This window comes from Balaenoptera ricei, chromosome 2 (genome assembly GCF_028023285.1).
Source record: "Balaenoptera ricei isolate mBalRic1 chromosome 2, mBalRic1.hap2, whole genome shotgun sequence".
Classification (NCBI taxonomy): domain Eukaryota; kingdom Metazoa; phylum Chordata; class Mammalia; order Artiodactyla; family Balaenopteridae; genus Balaenoptera; species Balaenoptera ricei.
This window is the reverse complement of record NC_082640.1, coordinates 111,076,135-111,101,960: the sequence shown is the minus strand read 5'-3', so window position 1 is coordinate 111,101,960 and position 25,826 is coordinate 111,076,135. Positions and strand designations below refer to the sequence as shown.

At 43.7% G+C, this 25,826-nt stretch overlaps 1 protein-coding gene across 4 annotated transcripts in view; it reads right to left on the bottom strand.

Annotated features, from left to right (window-relative positions):
- Window positions 1-25,826, bottom strand: part of RYR3 (ryanodine receptor 3) — a 553,341-nt gene that overhangs the window by 75,171 nt on the left and 452,344 nt on the right. For all 4 annotated transcript variants that reach the window (XM_059913701.1, XM_059913702.1, XM_059913703.1 and 1 more), the window contains exons 57-65: window positions 25,633-25,756; window positions 22,412-22,527; window positions 21,806-21,873; window positions 20,723-20,844; window positions 16,959-17,008; window positions 16,500-16,560; window positions 14,299-14,537; window positions 12,847-12,928; window positions 4,083-4,213 (exon numbers count right to left, since the gene is read on the bottom strand). In XM_059913701.1, the coding sequence (XP_059769684.1) occupies window positions 4,083-4,213; window positions 12,847-12,928; window positions 14,299-14,537; window positions 16,500-16,560; window positions 16,959-17,008; window positions 20,723-20,844; window positions 21,806-21,873; window positions 22,412-22,527; window positions 25,633-25,756 (993 nt within the window). The remainder of the gene's footprint in view (window positions 1-4,082; window positions 4,214-12,846; window positions 12,929-14,298; window positions 14,538-16,499; window positions 16,561-16,958; window positions 17,009-20,722; window positions 20,845-21,805; window positions 21,874-22,411; window positions 22,528-25,632; window positions 25,757-25,826) is intronic.

Sequence of the window (25,826 nt, the reverse complement as noted above, 5' to 3'; positions counted from 1 at the left end):
GTTAGACACGATCCACTGCCAATGCTGGTCATTTGCAGAGAACAAGTCCAGCCTGTACCTTGCTGCAGAGCAACAAGAATCAGGGGTGACATCAACCTGGGAGTCTGGGGAGACTCTCACAAACAAAATCATTTGACACATACAGTGTCAGAATCAATAGGTACGAACAGTACAGTCAAACATTCTACCTTCAAGCTCTGCACACAGAACATTGCCAACTGCCACAGATGCGACTGAAGTTTACAACTGTTTGCTATAAAATTATACGTGAGAAGGCTCAGGGCGTGTGTGTGTTTAGATGTCACATCGACAATACATCATCATGGACACTTTTTTTCCCTACGTAAGAGAAACACAGAGTTGCTTGAGGTTGCTTCGCTGGAGTCATTACAATGACCTTTAAAAGTTATTTATATGTAATTGGTCCTCGAGGGGAAGAAACATTTGTGATTTACTTGGTGTTTTGTTCTTCAAATGCCACGTAATAAACCCGCAGAATGAATGCTGCTGAGTTATCTACCTGAAAAAGAGCTCAGCTGGGTCCTATCAGAATCAGACATAAGAATGTAAGAGGGGACCATTGGAACACACTGGACTTCCATCTGCTAGATCAGTGGTTCTCAAAGCGAAATCCTCCCACCCGCAGTGGCAGCATCACCTGGAAACTTGTTAGGACCTTCAGAATCCAGACTTACTGAATTAGAGACTCTAGGGGCAGGACTTGGCATTCTTTAACAAGCCTTTCGAATGATTCTAATACATGCTAGTGTCTGAGAAGCACTGGGAACCACTGAGTTAGATTCCAAAGTAGTATTTTCTTCACCAAGCAGCTCTTCCCTCAAGAAGCCAGCATCAGAGAGCACCGTCTCTGTAGTACAGGCAGACAGCTTGCATGGAAACTGGACCTCCTTTCTCTCTGGTTGATTTTTCCAATAAGGATTTGGAAAGTAAACTGGCTGGTGAGTAGGATGTTTTGGTCAATCTAATATTCTGATTAATAGACCACTGCCACACATAACCAAAGATTTTATCTAGTTTTATCTAGCACATAACAGTATTAAACCTTTTCCAGTTTTTGGATGAGTCAGAAAATGCTCCAGGACATTACAAGAGAGAAGAGTTCCTAATATGAGTAACTCTGCTGGCAAAACACCAACTGTTAATTAATAGAGACGCCCAATTGACTGAAGCCTTGATAAATCAGTTCATATTGTATTTCTCAACCAAAGACTCACATCATTTGTCACGTCACATTATCTGTCACATTCCTTTCCCTCCTTGGTCCCTCAGGCCACCTATTTTGTATAATGAATGAAGTCTACCTTCTCAGAGTCCGTCAAGCCATCAGTCATTCTCTGGCTCCAGGCAAACCTGGTTATCCCAGAATAAGTATTTGTGTACACTCTACTTTTCAACAGCCATACACATGGTCAGCATTCAGTCTTTGTTGATTCATTTTTTTTTTTTAAGATTTGATTTTATTTATTTTTGGCTGCGTTGGGTCTTCGTTGCTGTGCACGGTCTTTCTCTAGTTGCGGCGAGTGGGGGCTGCTCTTCCTTGTGGTGTGCGGGCTTCTCATTGTGGTGGCTTCTCTTGCTGCGGAGCATGGGCTCTAGGTGGGTGGGCTTCAGTACTGTGGCGTGTGGGCTCCGTAGCTGTGGCTCGCGGGCTCTAGAGCGCAGGCTCAGTAGTTGTGGCGCACGGGCTTACCTCTGGGAGCTCAAGAGCAGAGTAGGTCTCTCTCTTTCCCAAGGTGCAAGCTCTACACGTTGGTGATACACAGAGACACACTTTTTCTTGAATCACAGTTGGAGCAGAATAAACGTATAAGTATCCAGCGCTGTCATGCCTGGACCCATGTCCCTCTGGAGTTGGAGAGCAACATTTTAGCTTGCTTTTGCCTACAGATGTCACAGCCCTTCCTCAACTTTGCCAAAGCCTGCTCAGTTGTTCAGCTCCTACTTTAGCTGCAAGATGTGACTCATTCGGAATCATGAGACGGCAGAGAAAAACAAGGTTGGAACTATATTTTTCCTAGTCCATGAGAGGGGAGGAAGGGTGAGATGAGGCTGAGAGGGCTGGGGAATTAACTGAGAGACTCCATGTGAGACTTTGGGATGTGGAGGCATCTTGGCAATGCTTCTCTCTCGACGAGCTCTGAGGACACTAGTCTCCACTGTATTCTAGCTCAGGGAGAGAACTTTAAACAGTCTTGTCTAAATTGTCCTGGTCATTCTTTCTGGGGGTCACGTGCTTCTTTTATCTGAAGTAATGAAAGCAAGCGAGAATAAAGCCACCAGGGCTTATTAGTACTCTGGATTCTTAGACGGAAAGAAGAGTGGTGACAGAGAAAAGTGTGACAGGAACCTTTCCTCTCCTAGAACCCTTAGGACCCATGATAGCTTGAAAAGGGGGCTGGAACCAAATGGAATTGATGCACAGTCTCGTCATCTGTTGGTACTGTGCATCGATATTTTAAGAAAATATTGGTTCTGAATAGGATAGGTTCTGGTTAGAAATGGTTTACTATGATTTTTTTTGATCTGTTTTTCTTAATATTGATCAGACCCATGATGTGGTAATTTTTGCTTCATGTCGCATCAAATCATTGTAGTTCTTTCCAGCTGGAGTCCAAGCTTCATTCAAGGTTCCTACTGGAAGCTCCTCTGTTCTAATCCATTGCCCTTCAGCAGGATCACAATTCATCCATTCATGGGGACTCTCTCTTCTACCCTCCAGAAGCAGTTTACCACCTGCCTTGGATTCCACTTCTAGGTTATCCTAGAAGAGGGGGTGGGAAAACTTTTCCTATAAAGGGGTCAGACAGTAAATATGTTAGCCATTGCAGGCCCGACAGTCTTTGCTGCCACTACTCATCTGTGTCACTGCAGTTGAAGGGGAGCAGAATGGGCCACCCCCAAATATGCCCCTTTGGCAGAGGGATTACTTTGAGCTGATTATTTTTAAGAAACTGCAGACCCAGGAGAGTGTCTGAAAACAGAGTTACTCTTTTGTAAGGAAAATCTGCATTTATAAAGAAAGTTTACCTTAGATACAAGTGCCTGTACCAGAAGAGAGCTCTTGCCCGAGATTACTTTTTCTTCTGAAAGACTCACGTGCATGGCAGGGCAAACTGTTTACCAAATCCTTCCTCTTCTCACTTTCCCATGAATTGCTACCCCCTTTGAAGCCCCAGACTCCTAACCCTTTCCTTAGATCAGGATGGTGTATAAACCTCAATTGTTGGGCTGGCTTTTGAGTCTCATATCTTTGTGGGGCTCCCTTATGTACACATATGTACATAAGTAAAAGTTTGTTTTTCTCCTGTCATTCTGTCTTTTTTAGTAGGGGGGTTCTCAGCCAAGAACGATGAAGGGTAGAGGGAAAATTATTTTTCCTCCCCTACACAGTGCTAAAGCAGCTGCAGACAACATGTAAATGAGTGGGTGTGACCATGTTCTAATAAAACACCATTTACAAAAATCAGCAGCGGGCCAGATTAGGCCTGTGGCCAGAGTTTGCCAACCACTGTTCTAGAACTCAGTGCCTCAACACTCCTGTCAAATTCTCTTTCTTGTAGAATTTCAGTTCTTTCTTGTGTTTTTCTGTTTTTATTTTCCCCGAAGATGGAGAACACGTGGTCATCATCCTTGGAAACACGGCCTGTCTGTGGACTTGAAGAGTGTAACAAGGTTATCAGTGCAGCTGTGCCCCTGCCACTGACACTCTGGAGAGGAACTGTAAAGGGCAGTCACATCCCCAGGTGCAGAAAGAGAACGGAGACCAGGGAAGACAGGAGAACCTGAATTTTTAGGATGCAAGGGATTTAGAAATCAACTACACTGTCTCCTCATTTTACACAAGATGAAACCAAAGTCTAGCGATAACAAAGTACTTGCCTGTGCCCACTTTTCCAGCAAGATGGAGACATGCCACATGGTCCCAGATCTGACCTCCCGGCCCCTCTCAGACCACATGAACCAGCAACAGTGCTGCAGGCTGCCGTCCCTGCCTGCGTGGCCTTCCCTCCCGCTGCTTTCTTCAAGCACATCAGTGATGGCCTCTGTGGGATGATACTTACTAGACCTCTCCCTGGGGGTTTTGGTGTTGAAGACTGAGAGTGGGTTGTAGCGGTCAAGGGTGGGCTCCAGGAATGCCACTGGTATGGCAGCTGCCAGTGAGGCCAGGCATTCTCCAAGGGCAGGACGTTGCCTGGAAACAAAGAAGTCCATTTAGAAGTGGTGACACCCTCATGCTGGCCCCATGCATTGGTGGGCCACTTCCCCCCAGATGGCTCCCCTGGACATCCTGGGCCCCAGGCTCAGCAAGGTTGCATGCTGTTCCCCCTCCCTCGCCTTTCTCTGGACACTAACCAATGGTTTACAATGGTCTCACTCCCTGGTACCTAGTTCTTAAGCAACTAAGATGATATAATACACTATGTAGCTTTGTTCTTCTCTCCCAGCATCTCTGAGAGCAAGTTTTGCTGGCATCCAGATTGAATCGGACCTTCCTGGTTCTCAAAACGTTTTGAAATCTTCTGTGTAATTTCTCTGTGTCTGTTCCCTGTGAATGGAGCTTGTGTCCACCAGTGGGAACAGTAGATAATGGGCCAAAAGCACCAATAAGACACAAAACTAAAAACCCGCTTTGCGAGAGAAACAACAGGTCCTAAAACCTATTGCTTGATTTAGACGAAAGAGCTCTAACACCTATTACTTCTCTTTTTTTCCCACAAACATTTGTGTGTCCACCATGTATTAAGCTCTGGGTTTTAAGTCCTTCTGTGAAACAAGCAATCAGTCAAAAACAAAATGCTTGGGATTCCTAGTTCAGATTTGTATTGGATTGGCCAAAAACCCAAACGAACTTTTTGGCCAACCCAAGCGTTCTCCGGCTGAGAGGAGTTGTGCTGCTTGCAGGATAACCAAGGCTACAAGAATAAGTGATGGGAACCAGCCACCAGCTGGTCAAAGCAGAGCTAGTACTGAAATAGTGCTTCCCCCTCGCAGACCTGGGCTTAGCCTTGGAGTTGTACTTTCTAACCCCACAGGTCCTTTCTGCTAGTGAGATGACACGGTGACAGTACTGGCGAGAAGGGCCCCATATGGGGGCTGACATCTGTTGCTTTCTGATGAATGGGAGACCAAAGCCATCTGGTTTCCACTCATCAATATCTTTTCTCTGCCACTCACTGGCATTCAATCACAGACAGACTACATGCCCGCCTTGTGAGTTACATAAGTGATGTCAGTTCCCAAACAAGGGGAAAAATTTCTTCAAATAAACCAATACTGTGAGTCCTTTGTTAGACTGTGATACAAAGACAGCTAGTGGAAAATGCAGACAGTAGGTCGATAATGAAGAGTTGGAAGGGCTTACAGGGTTCAAGCTTACAGGGTTGTTTGCCTTCCTCTGTGACTGATCAACTCAAACTGAGCGTGGATACTGTGTATATGAAGCCCTCTAGCAGAAGCCTCGGGAGCGGAGGGTGTCAGGCTGCATCTTGGGGGATGTTACAGAACCGTCATGGAGAAAACTGCCAGCTAGAGAGGGCATACTTGGAGCCAAGAGCAAACAACCTACTACTGCAATTCTGTGGAAACAGGAAGGCATTCAGTTCTCAGGGTTCCCTTCAGCTCCCACCAAAACCCAAACCCAAGACCGCGTTAACTGCCCTTCACTATGACAACAGCCAACAATTCCAGCAGCACCAAGAAGTCAGAGTGTCAAAGCTGCAGGGTCTCTGGGTGGGATAACAAGCATTTACTATGGGGCAAGGCAGGGGGATGGCTAGGGAAGTCACTGTTTACTGAGGGGTGAGCGAGGTAGTCTTAACCTTGGCCTTTGGCTTCCAGGTGGTGAAATGAATGCAGGAAGGAAACAAAGAACCCTGATGCAGTATGACAAAATAACACGTCTTTATGGTCTAATTATAAGGATTAAAATCAACCTGCAACACCATTATAGCACAGAGGAAGATACACATTTGAGCAGGATTAAAAATGTGATCTTAACTGGTCCTGAAAAACTGACTTGACAGGACTATCTGGGGTAGAATCAGAATCTGCAGGGGGCTAGCCCGGGGGTACACGGAACTGTTCTGCTTGAGATGCCAGAGGAGTCTGCTGGACCAGAGAAAGGAAGGAGGGAGAGGGTGGGTGAGTGAGTCGGTAGAAAGCTGTGTATTCCTTGGAATTCCCACACAATCTTAGCCAAGTTAGCAAACTTATGAAAAATGAGATCTTTTCATTACTTTCAAAGACAGTTAATATACATGGTTTTATTCCTTATCTTGTATCTTCTTCTTGGGCTCAGCTTTTAGGGGACCAGCTGACAGCTTATTTGGCCATGAAGTATTTGAGCAGATAACTTTCAAATTAGCCTCTAGCAAGCAAGAATGCCCTCAACCGGACAAGCCGTTCTCAGCTAACAGCACAGCCTTGTCCTTCCGTGGAAGGTGTGACTGTTAATTCGCCCCATCCAGGTCTGCTCTGGAGACACAGAAGCAGCCCCCCTGGGCCCTGTGTGTGCTGCCCTGCTCCATCTGGAGGCTTCATCAGTGGTGGAGGGAGGGGGCAGGGGAGGCAGTGGGGCTGCGCAGGCTTCCTCTCCCGGAAGCTTTGCAAAAGCTGCTTCACCTCTGAGCTGGCCCCGGCCAGGCCTGTTCTCCCACCTCCCCTTCTCTCCACCTCTTCTTCCCCCACCCCCTCCCTTCTTTGCTCCGCTCACGGTGGTGGTGGAGGGGCATGAGAAGAGGCCAACGCCCTCAGGGACAACTGAGCAGAGTGAGGGCCTGTACGCATCAAACATGAGGACACACAGGGGCTGACTTTCAGTCAACAGTCTCGCCATTTTAACCAACCCCATTTCCTCTCATTAGTCTTGCCTTTTGAGGAGGAAGAGGAAATAAAGAGGTAAATTACGAACGGAAAGAAATACCATAGAGAGAGCTTTGAGTAAGAAAAAACTCTGGGTGAAAATCAGGGAGGACCAGGGGTAATATGAAATCTGAGAGCAAATTTTAGTTGGCCCAGGGAGGGGAACCTTGGAAACAGCTGGTCCTGGGTTGTCTTGGTACTAAACCCATTATTCCTTCCTTTCTCTTTCTCTCACCAAAATTAAAAGTTGTCATCTCCTGCAAGTGGACTTATAGGAAGTTCATCTGATAAAAGGCAATCCTTGGAGCAAAAGACAGTTCTCTAGTGCTCTTCTGATTCCCTGACTCAAGGGAGAGGGTCAAGCATAATATTAGTTACTGACAAACTGAGTCTCTACAAGCCCACCACACTGGCATTTTCTAGTCTGGAGCACACAATGATGCTAATTAGTTGTGAGGGAGAAACAACAGTTCTCCTGGCCTCGCTGTTAGAAGTTCTGTAAAAGTAAAGCCCAGAAGTCTGCCAATTAATGTTCCTGGCTGTGAAATACCAGAGTGAATGACCTTGGTCTCCAGGTCCAAGGGGGACTAAGCCTGGCAAAGGCCTGCTGTTAAAATGCTTCTCTGATCATTAGTGCCCCCCACCCCAGGGGGCAGTGTGGGTGTAGACCAAGCAGAGCAAGGGCTACAGAAACAGTTCCATGGCAACTAAAGGATCTACTGGAAGAGTTTCTCAGTGGATAGAGAAACTCACTCTCCCCCTACACACCCACCCCCTGCCTTAGTTCTTATTGCCTAGAACAGTATTTTTCATATAACAGTACTTGGTCAATGCTGACAGACTGAAAACGGTTCAATTTATTTTTTTTAGTTGAAGTATAGTTGATTTACAATGTATCAGGTGTGAAGCAAAGTGATTTGGTGTGTGTGTGTGTGTGTATATTCTTTTTCAGATTTTTTTCCACTATAGGTTATTACAAGTTATTGAATATAGTTCCCTGTGCTCTACAGTAGGTCCTTATTGTTTATCTATGTTATATACAGTAGTGTGTATCTGTTAATCCCAAATTCCTAATTTATCCCTCCCTTCCTGCTTTTCACTTTGGTTCAATTTGTATTTCAGTTCTTGTTACCTCCTAAGTTGATCTCTCAGTTTTATTTCCATGGACTCGGACCTTGCTTCTCAACTGCCTATCATCCGGGACACAGGCAGAGACAAAGTCATCATGGTAATAATAATTATGCCTGCACATATCTGGTGCTTTGCAATTTTGAAAGTTCCTTCATGTAAATTCCACAGGATGCTACGGAGAGGAGGCAACACGTAGCACAGGGGCGGAAAGTGGAGGCACAGCAAGGTTCTAGAGAGAAATACTAGTCATCTCAGTGGTTTAGGGAAAGCAATGTTTGCTCAGAACAAAACTGGTCAAAGGGGGCAAAGCAGGAGGGAAGATATAAACATTTCTAAAGTGTGAAGGCAAAAACAAAGTTTTAATTTGAAATAAAATGGAGAGTCAATGCTTAACGCAGTTAATTACAAAACTTAGTTTTCTTGATGCACCCCCCATCAAATGCTCTACCAATTAATCAAAGTATATCCAGATTAAAGAATGTTAAGTATTCTCCATGTTTAAATACACTAAAGCCTTTACCCTACCCTGAAATTTTGTATCTGAAAACTTAACTTGTCAGTGGCCATCTCAGTATTGCCTCAATTAGAAAATATCCCCAAAAGAGGTCTCTACTCTGTTTCAATGACTTTTTCCTTCTCACACTCAACCCTATCACTGAGGTGTCTGGATCTTTTCTATCCACAATGTACTCAAGCTATATTGAGTGGTTCCTTTGCAACCCTACAGACATTCATTAGCCAAAGAAACTTCAGTAAAAGGTGGTAGAGAAATGGTGGGTTTCGTTATATTGGGTTGGTCAAAAAGTTCATTTGGGTTTTTCCGTAACACCTTACAGAAAAACCGGAACAAACTTTTTGGCCAAGCCAATACTTTCCTCCCTAAAACCCACAAGAGCTGGGGGAAAATTTGGGAAGAAATTTAGATCTATGCTAAAATTAGAAAATGTGTGATAATTTCACACTGCAAAGTATGGACCAAATCAAGTGAAGATGCTGAAACTGAAACATTCTTTCAAGACCTAGAGCAGAGTGTAGAGATCATTGGAAGTAAATATGGGGATTTTGAGGAGCCCAGGAAATGAGTTTTGCTTGAAACAATGAGGATTAAGGGTGTGAGCAGCCCCTGGGAGACCTGTTGGACGTGTGTGGGACCCAGGTTCCATCCTGCAGAGTGGCAGGCAGGACCAGAGTAGGAAGGAGTGTGCATGCCATCTGCCATAACTATGACCTGGACGCCTGGCCTGGAGAACCAGTGGAGGTGAGGTAGAGTGAAAGAGTGAGAAGTAACCTGTTTTGTAGTTGCTGCCTCAACTCCTCTAAAGCAGAGAAGAAACACATATTAAATCACTAAGCAAAAGGCCTATTCTATAGGATGCACCAAGAATTTCACCAACCTCTTATCTGCACCAGCTGTTTACTTTGGTTGAGGAAGGACACCAAAGGATAAGGGTGGATGACTCCTAGGGCTAAAGGCACTGCTGATACAGTGAGAAAGAGTTAGTTCTCAGTCAGCTTCTAGGTTCTGAAGCTGCCTGATATTTCAGCCCTGTCCACTCTCCTCCACTGAACACACATACACGCACACGCATACATGCATCGTACATGCACACGTACTCCTTTCCCTTCTTGAGAACTAGAAATGTACCTAATGACCAAGAAATAGATGAGAAACAGAGTTCAGAGGAAGAATTATCCAGGAAAAAAAAACCAGAAAACTTCTCTCTACCCTCACAGAATATAAGAAGAAGTATTAACACGGAGATAGTTTCAGAAAAGAACAATTAGCTAAAAGTTACTGAAGAGAGGGCTTCCCTGGTGGCGCAGCGGTTGAGAATCTGCCTGCCAATGCAGGGGACACGGGTTCGAGCCCTGGTCTGGGAAGATCCCACATGCCGCGGAGCAACTAGGCCCGTGAGCCACAACTACTGAGCCTGCGCGTCTGGAGCCTGTGCTCCGCAACAAGAGAGGCCACGATAGTGAGAGGCCCGCGCACCGCGATGAAGAGTGGCCCCCGCTTGCCACAACTAAAGAAAGCCCTCGCACAGAAACAAAGACCCAACAAGCCAAAATTAAATAAATTAATTAATTAATTTAAAAAAAAAAAAAAAAAAAAAAAAAGTTACTGAAGAGAAAATGAGAGATGTGGGAGGTTAAAGAAAAAGCCAATAAATACACGTAATTTCGCTCTTTGAACAACAGCTAAGACAAAAAACCCGACAACAATATAATAAAATGAAAGACTCGTTAAATAAACGAGGACCTAAAGACGGAGGGGGCATATTAAGTTCTGAGAAGAAGTGCAGGGGCTGATACAGAAAGGACAACCCTGGGACATGGTAGTAGTGAAGTGAATGAGCTTCAGGACCAAAGAAAGAACCCAGTGAGCAGCAGCTTCTCCCCTCCCACGGCAAAGTCGCGTGTATGGGGAACAAATCACCGGATCCAAGGAACACACACTGTCAGAGCACAAAGAAGCAAAGGCTATACACTTCCGAGGAAGGAGAATTATGACCCAAGGATTTTATACCATGGAAACTGTTCACATATAAAGTCAAAGGATGATAGTCCAAAATATGCAAAGACTCAAGAGTAGGGCTCTTACAGAAGCAAACTACATATGATGAATCTGGCCAACCAAGAGATAAATCAAAATAAGAGTTCTGGAATGGGAAAGTCACAGTTCAAAAGGATTGGCTACACACTGAATCATTTAAATACAAACCAAGGTAAACAACTCAAGGAACATTAGTTCTAGAATATTCCAAAATAACATGTACGTGTTATAAGGAATTACATAGCAAAAAAGGAAAGGTAGAAAGGATAGGAAGTAGCTAGAAATGTAAATGTACTAAACTTGCTCATCTTTTTTAAAGTAGAGAATTAATGATGATTTTATCTAAATGATAAATTAAAAATATGAGTTGTATGATAAAGAAATTCAGTTTTTAGCTTCATCCAACAAGACAAAGTTGCAAAGCAATATTATGATCCAACATGTGTAAAAACGTACACATGTAGAAAACACCTGGAATGGTATACACCAAACTGTTACTAGGTGGGGTGGTCTGGGGTGACGAAAACAGCAGACTTTTAACTTTACATATGTCTGTACTGTTTGATTTTTTTTGAATAAGTATGTCTTACTTTCACAATACAAGAGAAAATAAACAAATAAAAGTCATTAATGGTGGCAGCATCACAACTCGAGGATTTTAAATCTTTATTTCCTTAGTTGCTTCCTTAACTAATGGAGAGACAATAGGGGCATATTTGATCTAGGGGCTTCTTCAAGCCTGGCTTTCTACCTGTGTGGAGTATAAAACACAGGCACCAATATTCACAGTGTTGTGAGTATATGAATAAAATATAAAAAGTCATATGGTCTGGTCTGACATTTCAGAGTTGACCTTTCTTTGAATTTTTTTCTTTTTTAAAAAGAGAATAATGCATAAGCTTTTCAAAAAATTGTATAAAGAAACACATACACATATAGATGTATGTATATATGCATATAGAAACTGACAGAATAAGAAAAGATATTGAGAAAATATTCACAAATGCTTAATGAAAGTAAAGATACCTTCCCTAAGTGAAATTCTGTATTAAACAGAAAAAATTTTATTAATTTTCTTGTTGATTTGGTATAAAATATGGTTATGACTTCTGTCTGCCCAGTTCCTATTAAAGGATAGAACTATTTATCTATATTTCATGTAAAATAAGGAAAGCTACATAACTCTAAGGAATTAAAATCATAATCAAAATAAATTAGTCATTAGTTCTCCAGTCGATGTCTTGAACTCTAGAAGCTATTTAAAAGCAGTAATTATGAAGACATAGACATTTCTTCAACATTATTTGATTATTAGCCCATGATTTCAAGTCATCAGTTCTTGAGTTCTTGAAGGAGCCCAAGTCTTGTCTTTGCTTTATTGAGAAATTGCAATTAGAATTTATGTAAGTTTCAATGTGAAATAGGGATTTACCGTTGGTTTGTTTGTAAATCATAAACTGAGGAGGCCCATGGAGCATGGATACCAAGGGGATGTTTACATTAAATAATTTTAAGCACAGATCAAATTCCTTCAGTATCGTTGACTGAAAAGGCAGAAAAGGGAAAAAAAGTCTTCCAAGGATAAGACTAAGTCTAGGGTTTGGCTAACACTGTGTTTATCTTCCTGATCTTCCCCGTGGATTTAAACAGAACCACACAACACACGGCATTTGATGGTGAAAAGCAGGCAGTCACCGAAGGCCTCCATCGCTCCAGGCATAGTAGTGAGTAGAGCAGGAACCTAAGCACCTCAGCAAATCAGCCTGTTCAGACTCAAGACCATTGAATAGCATTTCTGCTTCCAAAGCGTGGACTTGTCTAAAACTATAGCTAATGTGACAGCCGAGAATGGTAAAGGTCCCGGGCTGTATCACACAGAAACTCATTAAACACTAAAGCAACTGCCTCACGTCCCTTGAGCTTCTCAGCAAGCTTTAACCACAGGAACTCTGGAGGCTATTTGGAAACTGTGATTGTGAAAAAAGAGACATTTCTTCGACATTCTTTTGGCCACCAGCACATAATTTAGCTTGGCTATATTGCTCTTCCAGCCACATACATTCTCCAGCGATTGCCAGGGAAGTCATACATCTCAGAAGCCTCATTAACACATTTTATACTGCCGTAAACATTTCATACCCTAGGCTCCAAATCGCCAAGCCATTTCAGTGAGCATTTTGCTTTTGCTGGATTGAAAAGATGCTATTGTTGTTAAATGTTTAAACACTTACGAAACACATTCAGCCTGAATGTGTTAGCCTCTTTTGTTCGCTAATTACCTTTCAACATAGATGTTCTTTCCTGTCCCAAGGGAGTAGAGGCTGCACAGTATATGGTAGCATGAAATCTGCACGTCACCCACTGAAAAGACCAAACAAGAGCTGTCATTCCTGTTCATCAATCCCAGTGACCCACCTCCTGCACACAGAAAGGGTCTGCAAACAGAAAACACGTGTTGGCATCACCTAAGAGCCAAAGAGCTCTCTTCCTCTCTTTTTAACAAATATAGCCCCTCTCTACTCAAATGCCAGATACTGAACTGGGAGAGGAAACACCAACAGAAAAACACCCTCCATTGAGCTATCCCAATTCCTTTGTAGGACTCCTGATACAGATCACATTGCTTCTCAGGGAAAGGAATCATTTGACCAATGAGTCCTTCCATATGGGTATTTTTTTTTCCCTCCAATAGAGGGAGACACTGTAATCAAATTTTATCCAGAGCACTGTTTCCTTCTTTTGAAAGGAAGAATGCAAGAAATCAAAGAAGTCTGAATGAGCTTTTTGTTCCTTTCTTAGGGAGATATGTACAATGTCCCTACCTCTGCAGAGACAGAGCAAAATTCCTCATGTCCACCTGTTCCAAGTTCTCTGATGGATGTTTTTCAAAAGGTAATTCAATTGTATCATGATTTTGCCATGTTTCCCAAGGGAAGGGCATGTGTCGCTTAGGAACTTAATGGGCAGGCTACGTGCCTCTATTAATGTATGGAACTCACAATAAGGCTGGAACCAATTTAACATAAAGAGAACTAATTTAATTTTTTATTTTTCAACAAGGAAGTGCACTGTGTCCATGACACAGAATAGTGAGTTTGAATGTTCCCCTACCTCTCCCCCTAACCCCATGGAAATAAGTGATTTTCATTGTTGAAGGCTATGGAAGACACAGCCTGGGCTACTGACAACTGGTTAAACTAATTAAATCATGTGCCACCATTTAAAGTGTGAAACTGAAGCTTGGTGGCAGTAAAAGAGGGCTGGACATGGTACTAAATGCAAACTAAAAGAAAAGCAACCAACTACAGTCTTCTTCTGGAGGCTTAGACAATGAAATGTTAGCAGCTTCTCTTTGCTCCTGGTATCCAATGAATAAATTAAAGCTTCTTTACAGGAAAATTGGTGCCTGGGAGCAACCTATATCTCTTGCTGGATTTCTCAGATAACCTTTTCAAATTAAGTGAGAACACAATGGCTGAGAGCTAAACCAGTGGGTGGAAAATTCTGGTCCTGAAAAACAGTGGGAAAAGATGAAATATTATATACTCAAATTTGGGGATTTCTTCCCCTCCAAGAGTCTGTTACTTCATTTTTAAATCTAAGAAGGAAAAAGTGTGGAAGAGTTATCTCTACTCTGTCCTCAAGGTCAGCCTAAGGGAATGAGCCACACACTTGCTATTGATCTGTGGCCAGATGCACATGAATCCATGACAGACAGCAGGCTGACTCACAGAGTAAATCCACCCCGAACTGATGATGAGACACATGCTCAAAGATGGACGTCAGGATGGGGAGCAGAGCCACCGTGGTGTAGTTAATATTCTGAGAAACGCCTTTAATCTGCGTTCTGGAATGGGTAAACTTGCCGAGCTTCAGGTTTTCTGAAGTCTTCTCTAAGTCTTCGGCTGCATTTTCAAAGAATGCTCGTAACCCGGCCTTCACCAGCTCTGAGCCTGACTTCATGACTGTCCTGTAAGCAAACAATGTTCAAAACCAGAAGCATAATCTGAACTTTTTGCCAACCCCCTTCTTGAGACTGGTGACTTGCAGTGCAACCTGGGCAGACATTTGACACCCCACTCACCTGGAAGACACCGAGTCAGGAGAAATGGAGAGAGTGGTTATTAGCATCCAAAAAGAAACTGGGATCCACAAACCCAAAGGTCGGGCGGCGGGGGTGGGGTGGGGGGTGGGGGGCGGGGGGTGGGGTGGGGGTGGGGGGTGGGGTGGGGGTGGTGGGGGGCAGCAACTGGAAGGCATGCTTGATTTGAGGGAATGACTGCTCAACTCTTAGGAAATGGCAGGACGACTTAGAAAGAAACTGATGTTGGTCACCTGCTATCTATATAATATTGCAGCTGGCTACATTCTTCTGGAAATATCTAATTTAAAGGAGGGAGAGGGGAGCTTTTCTTGCAGCTCCACATGGGCTCAGCAACTTTCATAAGGACTAGTTAGAAATATTAGCTCTCCTGTGATGTATGACCTCTTAGAGAGAGAGAACAGAGAATTAAATCAACTGAAGCTTAGATTTCTACCAGTTTTCAGGGATGTCCTAGCTTGGAGAAGGGGAGTGGAGAAGAGCCAGCCCCTTTTAAAACAGACAGCTTAATCAGACCACTGAAAAAAATATGTGGGAATGGAGATTAGCTATGGGTACCTGGGGCTTTCCCTTAAAACTATTTTATAAAACTTAGAACTGGAACAAAACCTACAAGTCATCTATTATTTTCCATGTTTCTACATCTTATTCACAAGATTATGACAGGCTTGCTATAAGGACAGATGCTTTTTATCTACAGCATTTTCATGATAATCATCCAGCCAATCAGAAAAATAAAAACAAGGAAATAGAGTCAGTGAGGCTTGCTGTAAGTATTTATGAACCATCCTCCTCAGGTTTTCTCAGGAATGACTATTAAAAAAAAAAAAAATGCAGGTCGGTACGTTTAAGAAAGAGGACTCTCTCTTAAGGCATTTTGCACGCTTTTGGGAATAAAGATTCCTCGTCCCAATTGCATTCCTGGGATGCTTTGGTCTGGGCCTGAAAATGTTGTGCTGTCTTAACATCTCCACAACATGTTTGTTTCTCTCTGACACTTGAAAATCCCCTTTAACTACCCTTAACTTTTTTTAAAAAAAACATTCTTAGTTTGTAGAGGATTTTCATCATCTGGCCACTCTTTTAGGTTGGTGCCTCTCTTCTGCGTTGGGTTTTGGGATGTGTGTTCTCCTCTCAACTTTGACAAGGGCCCTGCTTAATGAGTGTGCTAAAGAAAACTCCCTGTCAGTTATTTGCACTGCTTCTCTTTTTTATCTCATCAAATAATTTATGTTTATACTACCAGAATATACACACACACACACACACACACACACACACACATACACATATATGTATGTATGTGAAAGAAAAGGAAGACTTCCTTTCTTGTTCAGCCATCTTTCCTATCAGACCCTCAGGTCATGGGCTCGAATCTATCTTTTGTCTTTGATCTTCTGGTAATCACATCCCTTCCTTGGCCATTTTGAATTCAGAGTGCTATGGGTCCCCTCTCCCAGGATTCTTATGGCATTGCCACCCATCAGGCAGCTCTTCCTTTTTCTTTTTTTGTGGAGAATTAGATACGAAGTGGTACTTTGCCACGTTACATATTTTATCTTCTGAAAGACGAACTTCTCAGTAAGAGAAGACAAGAATTGATCAAATGCTCAGCTTTCGGTATCTACCATGACAGTGGCTCTCCATCATGTGAGCTGAGAAACAGAGTGTGCTAATGTCATGGTGGGATCCATCTTTCCCCCATCTTCCCTTTTCTCCCCAGCTCCTGCATAATGGTGACACATCTCCTCTTCAGTACAATAAGAAGCAAGGAGAGAGGGTCACAGAGGGAGTCCTGAGAAACTACTGGAGAATTCTGGGCACACTTACCTTGTGTCAAGTGTCTGAGCTAAGATGTGAAGACAGCTCACCATTGTAGTAGCATCGTTCCCTAAAATCAGAAATATCCCCTGTGACTCCCCAAAGCATTCAGCCTGGCATTTAAACACAGTCTTCTCAATACGCATAAACAGCCCAGCTTTATTAACCACCAACACACAAAGCGCCAGGCCTCCGTTCGGGGCCAAAGCATTTATCTCTGGCCTGACACATCGCTTTATGATGGAAGTTAGAGGCAGGGCTTAAAGCATTCATTAAAGATTCATTCATAAATCTGAGCTGTTCAAGGGGGAGAGAGGGGTTTATCATACTTCAGACCAACTTTCTATGGCAAATTTAGGTGACACCTTAGTCCTCAGGCTCAGCTTGTCTGCAGGAGCCACAGATGAAGGCAAAACACAAGTTCAGGATAATTACAGAGGGTGAAGCCTTTAGCAATACTTCTCTTACCGAAGAGGGAAATCCTATGTCGAACAAGAGCAGCGAGTTTGCAGAACAGGCTGAAGCAGAAAAGAATGAAAGTCAGAAAGGGACAGAGATTCAAGGGAGACTCATTTGTACCCCACCCCTTGGCCCCTGTGCAGTAAAACAAAGTGCCTAGTACAGCACCCCGGGAAGATGCACTGTGTTCCCCTCAAAGAATCCTCTGGACCACACTAGGACAACATGTGGTTCCCACTGTCTTGTTGGAGAATCACGAGGGGTACCTTGCAGGCAGAAAACAATCCTTCTGCAACAAGTACTATGTTTTGCAATGACCCACCTGTTGCAAACCACCTCTTGCTAGAGCGTACTATATGTTGAAAGGTTCATTTGTATAACATTCATGGATAAACGAGGATTCTGGAAGGAAGCATGAGTTTTCCATTACTGCAGTAGATTGCAAGCCCTTTTTGTAGCCTTCACTCTGGGGAACAGGGTGTGAGGCCTTAGTTGGAGGTGGGCAAGATGGTGGGATTGGAAGAAAGTTAAAGGTTCAGGTATGGGCAATACTGTGCTGAACCAGAAACATTTCAAGAAATGGCTTTTCTCTGACATCTCCATTAGCCTATAGGCCTGACTGGGTTGCTGTCCTATCTGTGTCTTTGAAGCTAGGAAATCCCATCTGCTACGCTTTTGTGTTTTTTGACCCTATTCCATGCTTTCACCCATACTGTCTACCATGGAACCCCTTGGAGTCCAGTTGTGTCTTACTGTTTTACTTTCCACAGTGCCTAATAGAGGGCTTTGTGCAGTTAGCAAAGAGCCCGTAGATGTTTCTGAACACGCTCCTGAGAGCCTCTGTCTAGGGGCACTATGGCCATCATTTGACCTGCATTGCTGAAGTTCTCGGGAGGAGATTCCTTAGAACGCTGACATTACGTGACATTGGCACAGCTAGGTAAGAACTTAGCAATCCCTTCAGAAAGCTGTCCTTCCCGGTGGAACAGAAAGAGGGGAAGTAAAATAAAATCACCTGGTACAGGCCATGGGATGCCAAGGTGAGACCTAGCTGAAGTCCTTCCCAAGATCTTCTTAGAAGTCATGGGCGTCTTGCCCCACACAGGGCAAACGTCTTTAGGAGACAGCTCAAATAGAGAAGAAATCCATCCAAGTGTTGGTGGGGATGAACACTTATTCACCTCTAAATGGTTTTCAATGAATACACTGACCCTTTCTGGGCTATCTACTGGACACCACAGCCAAAGTCTCTCCTGGTTAGTCATTTGTTTTTGCAGTGGAAAAAAGTTGGAAACACTGGCCTAGAGCTTAAGAGAGCTCAGAATAAGTTAACAGAAATTTGGCAGCCAGCGAGTGTGAAATTAAATATGAACTGCTGCTTCTTTTCTCTTCCCCGGATGTTTGTTTTTTTTTCAGAGTTATGCATCTGATGAAAACTCATGGAGTTGGCGGAGATCCTGGAGGAATATGAGTTTCTGTGGCTCTGCCAGGACTCGCTGGGCTGTCGTGGTGAATTCACCTCATCCCGCTCTGCGTTTTAGCTTTCTCGTCTGTAGTCAGCGACTAATCACATGACCCTTTTAGTCTGTAGAATTAGGGGCTGATAAACTCAGTTATTTCTGGCAAAATGCTTCAAAATGAACCCGCTCTGTATAAATACAAAATAACATTTTTCTAACTAAAGCAGATCCTTGGGTTGTTTGATCCTAATATAAACGTGGCTCCCCTTGCTGTCAGATGTGCTTTCTCAGGCATGTCAAGGCCGGGGTCTGAAATTTCCAAAGGCCCTTTTTTGTTGCCTGTGGGACCCACGATTCAAGCAGAAGCACTGTCCTTCACCCAGAGTTATGAGGGGCCAGAGTCCCCAGGCGCCTCTCTCTCATCTCAGAATTTCAAGGTGATAAATTAAAGAGATCCCAGGGGAGAGATTCCGGAAAGCACTGGTAAATTGCATCAGATGCAGAAGAGGTGGGGTATGGGTGAAGGCTGGGAACAAAAGGGGTCTGGAAATGTGAGCATGTTCAGTGCCGATACGGCCACTTCTATGGGAGGGCGGCGGGCACACTGATGGATCGGAAAGCTATTTGCAAGGCTGATCAGCGAGCTCCAGCTTGTATTCCAGCTGTGACAAGTGGTGCCTGGCTGAACAAATGTTACATTTCCATGAATTAATACCCTAAGAAAAATAGATGAAGAGAACAGACACACCTGCCCTCTGTTGGCTTATCTGAGTATCTCACTTGGCTCCTCATTTCCTTAACTTCTTACAAAAAACACTGGTGTGTCATGAAAATATCTAGCAAATCTTGGGTCAGTAACTGATTCTAAGTGTATCTCATTTTGACATCATGCGTTCCTCCCTGCTTAACAAATATTAATATAAGAAGTAATTACAGTGTAGAGAAAATGGCACTCGATCTGGATAGAGAGGGCTAGGCTTTCATTCTTGCCCTAACTTACTACCTGGGTCACTTTAGGCACTGGAGTGAACCTGCCCAAACCTCAGTTTCCTCATCTGCAAAATGGAGATCATAACACACAGGTGGTTCTTGGAATTTAAAGCATTGTGGTGTTTCACAATGATATTTCCACAAGTGGGCAATAACTTGTGCATATGAAAAATCAAACTCACTGCTGAGCCATGCTGCGCTTGATAAATGTTAGCTAAATCCAAAGGTTGAATATCCTCCCAAAGATGGTGATATTCAACGGCTGGGCCCTTATAAAATATAAAGTGCATTGTTCACCATCAGTGGATGCCAGGGAAAGGGTTGATAGACTGCCTTTATTGCAGTCCTTAACTCTTTGCAATTTAGAAGTCTAATCCATCCCTTGTCATTTGTAAATCAAATACAGAGAACCTGAGGCATAGTGGTATCCACTTGTAGCCTGATCATGAAGCACCCGCTTTGTTCTCAGCTCTGCTGAGGCATCCACGTGTCACGCCTAGTGGAATAAGAAGGGAAGCTGGTGCTTTTGATGAAAATGTGTTTCCTGTTAGGAATTTAAATTGAATCATGTCACTCTAGATTTCAAATCTCAGATCATCCACACCAGGACTTGTAAGATCTGATTCCTTAAAAAAAATTTAAGCGGGTTTCCCTGGTGGCGCAGTGGTTGAGAATCTGCCTGCCAATGCAGGGGACACGGGTTCGAGCCCTGGTCTGGGAAGATTCCCACATGCCGCGGAGCAACTGGGCCCGTGAGCCACAATTACTGAGCCTGCGCGTCCGGAGCCTGTGCTCCGCAACAAGAGAGGCCGCGATAGTGAGAGGCCCACGCACCGCGATGAAGAGTGGCCCCCGCTCGCCGCAACTAGAGAAAGCCCTCGCACGGAAACGAAGACCCAGCACAGCCATAAATAAATAAATAAATTAAAAAAAAATTTAAGCTTAAAAAGCCTGAGAAGAATGAGATTGAAAACAGTATTAATCCGTTTCTTCTCAAGGTTGTGTGTTTGCTTTTCCCAAGCTTCAGAATTACCTTCTCCTTTTTCTAAATGTTATTTCAGGATAGAAGCTGACCTGAGTAATGTAAGTTTCCCCCAAGTCCTACTGATACCCCCAAACAGTGCACCTCTCTTGGTTGCCAAAATAATATACAGATAAGTGTGAATAAAGTCACTTTCAAAACCAGATGATAACCAAAACCTCTGAGCTACCAATCATCAGGCCACAGCGCATTTCTCCAAAAGATTCACCACTGAAGCCCCAGGAGTCTGGGGTTTTACATAAATCACATCAGCACTGTGACCTTCTCTTCTGTAGACTCACCTGGCCACCATTTCTTTCTCCTTATGAGAGGCGTACCCGCTGCTGCTAAGGGGCTTCAGAGGGGACGAGAGGAAGTAGAGGCGGTGATTGGTAAAGTACTGGTCAACCAGTGGGAGGAGAACCTGAAAGATCCACCAGAGATGAACTTCTAGGAGGCTGGCCAAAGCCCTTCCTCTGGTTCCTTTGAAAAAGTTCATTCTTAATGAGCAAAAAGACTCTGAACACAAAAAGACTCTGGTCCTGGAATTTCTAGGAAACTCTACCTGTGAATCCCAGTTTCCAAAACATTTTTTTTCTTCTATGCCTGTAACCAGAGGCCTTAGAAATACGTGAAGGGATAGTGCAGGACACTGACTAAGGGCCCAAAGAAATGCACATCCTGAATCAACATTTTCATCAGTGTCCTGTAGGACACCTGCACTCAGATGTGGCTTCTTGGGCATGGCATCCAACAGAATATTTGAGGCATGGCCCAGCACCACTGGACTTGACCATCCTGTCTCTGCTTCTCAGAGCATGGCTACTCCAAAGTCTCACTTGTATTTAGTCCTCTGAGTAGGGTCATGTGGCTGAGACAGCCCACTGGCACCCAAATTCGTTCTTCCCTTCTTTCCCTTAGCAGTAGAAATCCCCGTGTTTTAGCTGGGCATGGGGTCACCCAGTTAAAGCATGCATTATACACCTCCCTTGCAGCTAGCTGAGGCTGAAATGATTAAGTTCTAGCCACTTAATAAAACAACTTTTATTAAACTTTAGAACTTTAATAAAACAACAGCTTGCCCTCCCCTCTCCTTCCCCCCTTTCTCACAGATGTGGTACAGGTGAGTCTGGACCACTGTCAGGGACCACATCTTAGGAGATGAGAGAGCATCGAGAGAGGAAGAACCCGAGTCCCTGAGTGATGGCGTGGAGCAGAGCAGGCTGCTTACCTCCTCGGACCACCCACCTGCCTCAGGACCTTTCCACAACAGAGAAGCACATGTCCATCTCATCAAAGTCATTATTGGATCTGCTTAACTTGTACCCTAAATGGTACAGATCCCAAGAAGAAGGTAAACCGGTTAAATGCAGAGAGTCACTTACTTTGGCAAAGAATTTGATCTCCTGGTCATGGGGAGACTTTTCAGTTTTCCCACTGCTGACAATGGCTTCTACAAAGACAAAAGTGACACAAAGTTGGCCAGAGCTAAAGAAAACAAAAACAAAAAGAGTCACGGCATTAAAGAAACAGAGCAGCTTTTCGTCATGAAAAGGCCACTTGATTTTACAAAATATCTAATATTTTACAAAGTACTTTATAATTGTGAGGGTTGGTTATTTCTTGTGGCAATTGTCTAGGCTTTCACTACTCTTTTCTCTACTCTATTGATAAGAAGGCAGCTTCAGAGAGGTTGAGTCATATGCTCACAGGCATAAAGCAAAACGATAGAAAACTTAGAAGAGGATGAGTTATGTGAAAAATGGCAAATGATTCAATCAAACCCAGAAGGCAAACCAAAGACAAAACTGATTTTTTGTAAGTGTGTGTGTGTGGGAAATCTCAGCCACTGTGCCCTTCCCTAAACCATATGTTTAAAAGAATCATAACAGCTACAGTATGAAAGCATCGCTCTTTGTAAAAGGAATATCTAATTCTTTTTGATATTATGAGAAGCACACATTTTTCTGATATTTCACAATGATACTTACCCAAATGGGCAATAAACTCTTGAGCAGAGTCAACATATTTCAGGATCTTCTTCAAAAACTTATAGGCAAACCTCTTTTCCATGGAGGAGGCATCCAGCCCCATGTCCTTGATACCTCTAGATTGGAAATGGGTAAACCCCAGGGAGTAACAGAGATAACAATGTGACTTTGGCGCACAAGCAATTTTCTCCACGTCAGCTCTGCTTTCCAAATGTTGATGGCTATTCTGGCTTAGTGGCCTGACTCATCATTTGACTCATTTCCCCTTGCACTTGAAACCTGCCTCTGTGAGCATGCAACACCTGAGCTACAATAATTTCTGAAAAGAGTTTTCAGAAAGATCTTTGTCATTCATTCAACAAATACTGAGCTGGGGATAAATCAGAGATGCAAACAAGAATCCCTGTGCTCATGGAACTTATGTGCTTGCTATAAACAGGTACAAACGCTACATAAAACGAAATATAAATTATCTGGGGACTTCTTTGGTGGTGCAGTGGTTAAGAATCTGCCTGCCAATGCAGGAGAAACAGGTTCAAGCCCTGGTCCGGGAAGATCCCACATGCCGCGGAGCAACTAAGCCCACGAGCCACAACTACTGAAGCCCGCGCGCCTAGAGCCCGTGCTCCGCGACAAGAGAAGCCACCGCAATGAGAAGCCTGCACACCGCAACGAAGAGTAGCCCCTGCTCGCCACAACTAGAGAAAGCCTGCATGCAGCAACGAAGACTCAACGCAGCCAAAAATAAAATAAATAAAATAAATACATTTTAAAAAATTATCTGGAATGCTGTAAGTTAATAAGTTTTGTGGAAAAAAGAAAAACTAAAGGAAGATGAAAGGGCCCAAGAGTGCCTGAAGTGGGGTTGAGTAGACTGTCGTGTTAAATCAGTGCTGGGCTTATTGGAAGGATGACACTGGAGTATAGGCTTGAAGGAGGTGAGGCATAGAGACATCAGGGGAGAGAGCTTTCCAGGCATAGGGAGCGGGGGTGCAAAGGTCCTGAGTGGGAGCATGCATGCTGAGTTGAGGCCAGTGTGGAGGGATGGAAGTGAGCAGGCAGTCAGAGGGGCGTGGGGTGGGCAGTGGAGTCAACCATCAGGATGCCGTGGGCCGTCCTTAGCATTTTGCTTTTGCTTTGACATGGGAAGCTATTGAATGTTTTGAATAGAGGAAACAACATGATATGACTCACATTGTAACAGAATTACTCTAGTTGCTAGGATTAAAATGGACTGAGGGCAAGGATTGAAACAGGGGGCCCAGGAAGGAAGCCCTTTCAGCAATGGCAGTGACAGCACGAAGGGTGAGAAGTGGTCAGATTCTGGGTATTTTAAGGGGAGAACCATCAGGATTTCCTAAAGGATTGGATGTGGGTTCAGGGAAAAAGAGAGGAGTCAAGGCTTTTGGCTTGAGCATTGGGAAGAACAGGCTGTCATCAAGTGATGGGGAAGTTGAGGATGGAGCAGGTCTGAGGCATGGGTAGCAGGAACCGAGGGTTTCTCCTTGGTGACAGGGACGTTACTGCCTTATCGGTACATCCAAGTGCCCCCCACAGGCTCTGGCTCAGGGTAAACCGCTATAAGGGTATGTTTGCTGAATTCAGTGATCTTTTTCCTTTCCCCCCCTATCTCCTTGATTCCCTTCTTACAGTAAAGAGGAATTTTTCACTTCTGTGAGCAAGTTATTTATTGGCAAATCACAGTCTGCATGCATCTTGGTGTTAAGAACAGGATTAAAATGACGATGGGAGTCTTTCTCAAATGCTTCCCCAGAGGCTGTCTCCTGCTGCCTGACCTTTCCCACTCAACAATACAGCAAATAGGTTTTGTTATTTTTTCATATGAGCTACAATAGAAATATGTGTATAGATTTTTATTCAGGTTTCTGTCATTCAGTAGCAAAAATTCTGTAGGAAACTAAAAGAAGAAACAGCAGCTGGCTCAGTAGACATTTCTTTCTGGAGGAATGGCTTATTGAGGTGGGGACACTACCTTGTTTTTCGTTCTACAAAGGACACAGCAAGCATAGCCCATCACCAACACCTGACCAGCGGGGAAAATAGGTTCTACCTTTAAGACTTAAGCAGCAGCCCAGACCATCCTCCCCTAAAACATTTGTCTAGATGATTCTGACAAACATAAGTTTGAGATAAAGTCTTAGGAAATCATGATTCATTCAGTCTCTCCAGTGGAGTTGCCATCTTTGTTCAAAGGTTGTTGATGTCACTCATCTTCCCTATTGTTATTATGGCGTTTCATTAAATAACACATAAAATAAAAAAACACAAGTGTGAAGAGAACTGGTGATTCTGTGAGAATTAAGCTGCATATTTTGCAAAGACCTGCGATTGTTAAGTTTCCAAATACAGAGTTTTTGAATTAGGTGTGAGTGAGACAACCGTAAAAGATAGGGAGGAGGGCTTCCCTGGTGGCGCAGTGGTTGAGAGTCTGCCTGCCAATGCAGGGGACACGGGTTCGAGCCCTGGTCTGGGAAGATACCACATGCCACGGAGCAACTGGGCCCGTGAGCCACAATTACTGAGCCTGCGCGTCTGGAGCCTGTGCTCCGCAACAAGAGAGGCCGCGATAGTGAGAGGCCCGCGCACCGCGATGAAGAGTGGACCCCGCTCGCTGCAACTGGAGAAAGCCCTCGCACAGAAACGAAGACCCAACACAGCCAAAAGTAAATTAAAAAAAAAAAAAAAAAAAAAAAAAAAGATAGGGAGGAAATTGAAAAAACAAAAAGAAACCCAGAATACTGCATTTACATTGTTTTGTATGTACCTTAATTCTCTTAACTGTACCTTAACTGCTCTTTAGCCCAATTCCAAGAGCTTTGAGGATGCACTGTGGATGTGGTTTATAATTCCAATCAATAAAACAACCAACAAAGATGAGATCTGGGGGCCTATGGTACAAGATTTGTGAATGAATGCATGTGTGTTTGTTTTAATTAAAATTAAATGTTTAAGGTACAGATGTATAATTTGTCACGATTCTTTGCTGTAACTGATGTTTAGAAATTGATATTGACCAGTCTTATTTATGTCAGAAGAGAGGGATTCATGCTCCAGAATAAACATCTATTCATTTCAAAAGACTCAACCGCTATCCTTACTGTGATCTGCTTTGCAGGCAGGTGATCAACTAACTATCTAGAGCGTGAGAGACCACACAAGCCTGCCCCTGCCCTGCTAACATCACCCGGAAGACGACTTACCTAGAAACCACAACGCCGTTCACTTGGAGGAACTTAAACAGGTCCTGTGCCTTCTCCCGGTCCCTGAACTTTTCCTTGGCAGTCAAGGTGTCATATGGTACCAAAAGAGGGTGACTGCCGCCACCTGGGGTCAGTAAAGTGAGAGATGACAAAATAGGTGGCTCTTCCTTTGCACTTCTGGGAAAACACACCTG